This window comes from Lathyrus oleraceus, chromosome 1, assembly GCF_024323335.1.
Source record: "Lathyrus oleraceus cultivar Zhongwan6 chromosome 1, CAAS_Psat_ZW6_1.0, whole genome shotgun sequence".
In the NCBI taxonomy this organism is placed as follows: domain Eukaryota; kingdom Viridiplantae; phylum Streptophyta; class Magnoliopsida; order Fabales; family Fabaceae; genus Lathyrus; species Lathyrus oleraceus.
Genome location: NC_066579.1, coordinates 114,499,612 through 114,505,576, shown reverse-complemented (window position 1 = coordinate 114,505,576; position 5,965 = coordinate 114,499,612). Strand labels below are relative to the sequence as shown.

At 34.4% G+C, this 5,965-nt stretch overlaps 1 protein-coding gene across 1 annotated transcript; it reads left to right on the top strand.

Annotated features, from left to right (window-relative positions):
* Positions 1-1,048: 1,048 nt before the first annotated feature.
* Positions 1,049-2,348, top strand: LOC127094629 (uncharacterized). Its single transcript, XM_051033440.1, has 2 exons — positions 1,049-1,804; positions 2,307-2,348. Exons 1-2 carry the CDS (start codon positions 1,049-1,051, stop codon positions 2,346-2,348), a joined length of 798 nt encoding a protein of 265 aa, XP_050889397.1.
* Positions 2,349-5,965: the final 3,617 nt, after the last annotated feature.

Below are 5,965 nucleotides of genomic sequence, written 5' to 3'. Positions count from 1 at the left end.
TAACCGGTTAACCTATAGCGTTAACCGGTTAACACTGTTCCAGTATTGAAAAATGACTAATTTTTATGTTGAAATGGTGATTTGGCCTATTGTGGTTGATTGTGATGAATCCATGTGTTAAGATGTAATGTTGTTGTTGTTTTGTTGAGTCGTATGTCATGCTATTAATGATGAAGATAACATGATCATATGATGTTGTTGTTGCGATGTTTTGCGATGTTGATTATGATGCATGTTTGGTGTGCATGCATTCATGAAAGGCCGATGCCTAGTGATGAACGGACTGAGTTCCAATGATGTTGTTGACTCCGGGCTTGTTGAGAGGCTTGGTTCCTTACGGGGAACTCGGATTCTATGGTGATGAATCTGGGAGTGGTGATCCTGTAGTGGTCACAAGATGGGTATACCGAGTCGTGTTGAGTCATGCATGGGTGTGTGCATTGCATTTGATATGTTGTTTCGTTGATGTTCATGAGTTTGTTGATTATGATGATGATGATGAGCTGTGTCGGCATATGTGAAATATATAATTATGTTTATATTTATGTCGTTATATTATTATTTAATAATGTAATTCTCACCCCTTCTGCATGTGTTTATGTTCATCTATGATGAGCAATGTGCAGATAAAGAGGAGTAGCTTTCGTTGAGGTTTGAAGAATAAATGTAGAGCTATTCTACGGAGTCGAGTCAAATGCTCTGGTCATGTGACACCGGGGTTATGGGATTCGATAGATAATTATATTTTATTTACATTGTTCATGAGGATTAAAATGTTGAGATGTTTTGTCGAGACAATGTTGAAACATTTTTATGAATTATTATATGATGAAAAATAATAATTATGTTGTTGTCCGCTGCGAAGTTTTAAATATAATAAATAATGTGTTATGTGTTGTGATGCGATAAGTGTATGTTGTAAGAAATGTAAACTCTTCTACATGTGGTACTCTGATAACTTATTTAAATATGTCGATTGGGTAGAAGGGTGTTACACTTAGTCTCTCCACCATTATCGGAGAAGAACTATGAATCTTGGAGTAGATCAATGAAGCGGACACTCCTAAGCAAGAACAAAATCAAATTCGTCAATGGCAAAATTCCTAGACCAAATAAAGATGATAACCTCTTTGATGCTTGGGAACAATGCAACAAAATCGTGCTTGCTTGGATCTCTGATTCTCTATCTCCAGACACTGCTCAAAGTGCAATTTATGTTGAAAATGTTGCACAACTATGGACTGATCTCCACAATCAGTTTTCCAAAGGTGACCATTTTTATTTATTTGGTCTTCTTCAACAAATTCATTCAATGAAACAAGATGACAAATCAATTGCATCTTACTTTAACGAGTTAAACAATTTATGGGAAGATCTTGACGCTTTAAGAATCCTTCCCAACTGTACATGTGGTGCTCATGATGCACGCAAGAAACAAATAGATTTTGAATATGTCATCTGCTTCCTCAAAATGTTGAATGATAATTTCAACCATGTCAAGTCTCAAATCCTTATGATGGAACCACGACCTGATGTTACCAAAGTGTTTTCATCCATCTTGCAACAAGAAAGGCAATTAGCTCCTCTTTTTGATTATTCAAAGATTCTTATGGCTCATGCTCATAATTATTCACCACATGCTAAGTTCCAATCCAAACAAAGTAGAGGCTCTCGCAAACCATATATTCAAAGCAAAAGTTTTAGCAACTCCAAAGTTTGTTCATTTTATGGCAAAACTGGATATACCCTTGACACTTGCTATTTCAAACATGGCTTTCCTCCGAGTTTTAGATTCAAAGATAAGGTAGGTTCTCTAATAATATTAAAACCACATATGAAGATCTATCCTCATCATCCCCTTCTGCTCATGCACTAGAAAGTAAGGTGGAAGTCAGCCCTGCAATGTACAACAAGTTGGTAGCATTACTGAGTAAGGTTAAGGAATCTAACACCTATGATTCTCATCTCATTCATACCTTCTCATCATATTTTATTTATGCTTTTGTACATAACAATGTCATTTCTTCGACTACTAGTTGGATTATTGACACGGGTGCTACATATCATATTTGTTCCTCTCTTAAACTCTTTTATTCCTATCATTCTATTAGTCCTATCACTATCAAATTACCAAATGGATCACACATCTTATCTAACATTTCAGGCACTATTAGATTAAATTTTGATCTAACCTTATACCATGTTCTCTATGTTCCAGATTTCAATTGTAATCTTATTTCTGCATCCCAATTTCTACTAACAACAACTGCAAACTCATCTTTGACAATTGTTCTTGTGTCATTTAGGAACAACCTTCATTGAAGATGATTGGGCTTACTAAGCTTTAACATCACTTGTACATCATACATCAAGATTCTTGCATTAATTTTACTTTTCATAATGATGTATCTTTCACTCAATTTAACTATAATGTTGCTAGCACTTTTAGTCTTTGGCACCATAGGCCGGGTCTCCCTTCCATTAATGTAATCAAAATCATTCAACAATGTTTTCCTCGTATTAACACTCATTCTAATCTCATTTGTGATTGTTGTCATTTTGCAAAACAAACCAGATTATATTTTCCTTTAAGTATAATTAAATATACTTCTACTTTTGCATTAATCCATATGGATATATGGGACCCATTTACACCCTCATTTATACATGGACATTTATATTTGTTGACAACTATAGATGATTTCATAAGACACACATGGTATTTTCTAATGAAATCCAAATTTGAGGCTATGGCTTTGATTGTGTTGTTCATTAGCTTAGCTCATACTCAATTTGCCAAAATTATTCAGCAAGTCAGAACAATATAATGGCAATGAATCTTTTATGCATGATTACTTCAATCAAAGGGGCATCTTTCATCAAAGGAAATGCATAGAGACTCATGAACAAATGTTATAGCAGAGAGGAAACACATACGCGTCTTGAATGTTGCTATATTTATCATGTTTCAGTCCAATCTCCCAAAAGTTTTTTGGAACTATGTTATCTGTCATATTGTCTTTCTCATCAACAACCTGCCTTCTCTTGTCACTAATTTCAAGTCTCCTTATGTGCTACTTGATCAGTATATTTTGATGCACACTCTTCTATATTTATATTTATGCATTTCCATATTTTAGTTTGGTTATTTTTCTCTTTTAATGTGTTTTTATAATTTATCTTATTTTTACACTTATTTGTTTTTCGCAGTTTATTTTCAGCATTAGCAGTCTGCACGAATAAATTCATAACTGGAGCTAGGAGTATCAGATCGAGGCGTGCTACCAATCGTTGGAAAGCTAAGAGAAAGAGCTACACCTTTTATGTTGAAGCTAAAAGCTGAGCTAAGACGTCTCAATTAATTCGTTGGAGTTTCATACTTTAGGAAATATTTTCTTTTGGGCCATTTGTTGGGCCGAATTTAGGTTTTCCGTCCCAATTTGAATTATAAGTGAAACCCTTATTCTGTTTAAAAGGGGGCAGCCGTGGTACTGTAGAAAATACACATTATTAACGATAACTTTTTGCTTTTGTACAATCATGAAGAGGAACTAATCTCCTAGAGTCAATCTGCTGTAACCGAATTTCCAAGGCTTTGAGGTTTTTATTCTATCCATTTAATTTCGTTCTCTTTCAATTCTATTCTATGAAATTTCATTTGCTTAATCTGTATTTTGTGGAATGGTTTTGATTAAATTCGTATGATTGCATTCCTAACTATTAATCATCGTTTTCGTTGCTTTGTCGTTAAATTGCGTTTGTAAATAGTGTTTGTTTAATTCACGATTGTATTTATCCGTTTGCTTAATTTGGAATATAGAAATATAAATCTGTCATATATCTATTGCGCTTTTCAATCGAATTTGAATCGAATAGAGATCGAAGCCGCTTAGGGAATTGGTAGGTAAAAACCAATGATTAGTCGGAAACCGAAAACAGTAGATTGACTTATTTTATAATCACTTATTTTAATCATTTTTTTGCTTTGTTTTCTAAATAGACCACTAAAACATAAACCCCCCTTAAATAGATTTCATTAGGTTAAGAATAATACAAGAATCCTTGTGATACGATACTCGAGGTGGCGCTTCCCGTTTACTATATTTTATTACTCGTTTTTGACCCGTGTGCGACAGCGGATCAAATTGGCGCCGTTGCCGAAGAGTCTTGTAGATTTTAACCATTATTATAGTCTAACTATTATTATAGTCATATGTGTTTTAGTATTTTTTTTGCCCTAACTTTCTTGCGTATTGGTCTTTTTGCGGTTTAGGATAAAAAAAAAATTGTTTTTAAACAAATTGCCTCAGATTATTTTGATTCTTTGTCGATTCATTAGGAAAAAATTAAGGATCAAAAGCCTCTATTTAAGGACTAAATAATGGAAGCCGCCCTAAAAAATCGAAATTCCTTATTTTTCTATTTTTTATGATTTATTTTCTGTTTTTGTAGTTTCAGAAAATTCCGCAAAAATTCTCAAAATTCTTAATTGACGTTATTAGATTAATTTTAGTGTTTTTGTATTTTTGTATTTTATTTTAATTGTTTTTTTTCGTATTTCAATTGTTTTTACTTAATAGAGACATTGTCGGAATTTTCCTATTTGTTGTTGCATTGCTGAGTTAGTTGTGTTTTCTCATTATTTGTTGATTTTTTTTCTTTTCTATTAAGTTTAACACGACTGACCAAAGAACTCTGAGAGAACTTGTTGTTGTCCCTGATGTTGATTATAATGCTTTGTGTATTGAATATCCTATTGCTGCCAAATCCTTGATTGGGAACATGTCACTTAACTCCCAATAGTTCATAACAAGGGATAATTTTATGGTCCAAGCAAAAGGTGTGAATGAGATTCAGGTTTCTTCTTCCAACAAGGCTCTAGAAACCAGAATTGATGAACTTACCTCTTTAGTGAAACAATTGATGCTACCCATTCCACCACCACCACCATATAACCCTCCACAAGTAACCACCTTTTCACCTTCTGAACCTTCACTAGAGGAACTTGTCAAGCAAATGGTTGTAAACAGTCTCCAATTTCAACAACGAACAGATTCTAGTATTCAGACTTTGCAAACACAAATTAGACAACTTGCCACTTCAATGAATGTCATGCAACAAGCTCAAGGATCAAACCAACTACATGCTCAAACAATAGTTAATCCAAAAGGCTCTAATGTGAGTGCAATTTCCTTGAGATCCGAAAAAGTTACAGAACCAGAACATCCTATTACTGTTGAGGTTGGAAAAAGTATGTATCATCAATCCCTTTCCCACAAAGAGTACTAGAAAATAAGAAGATTGACGAGGAAGAGCATTCTGTTTTTCAAATAGAGTTGCTTTTTGAAGTTGTTGCTGAAGCTTATTCTGATTTGTTTTCAGCTGATTTTCCAAATTTATCTGGTTTTGATGATATTTACTCATGTGATGATTGTACTAACACTAACCTTTGTGCTGTTTGTGCTGAGATTGATGCTGCCTTGCAGGGTGATATTGTAAATGAAGTTGTTTATGTAACTGAAGCTCTTGACATTCTGGATGCCCCAAACATACCATCCATTGAGAAACCACATTGTTTAGAGCCTAAACCATTTCCTGAGGATTTATATTATTCATCACAGCTTCAACTTAAGCAGAAACATAAGAAGGGAATTAGATGGACCTTGGCTGATACTCGTGATATTAGTGTAGGAGAATTGCCATCCAAGGCGCAACGGAATTTAAAAATTTCTCCATTTAGTGATCCTTACGAATGGGCATGATCAGTGATAGAATCGTTACCTCTTGTGGCGATTCAAACCATTGGTGCAGATCTCTGATAATGATCAAAACCTTTGATACAGATCCACGGGGCGATCACGAACGTTGAACGATGACAACGTCTCTACTCAGTCCACACGAACGAATTCCTTCAATCGCAGTGCTAGCTGTTATGAATGAAGGCTTTGAGTGAGAGAAAGAGGGA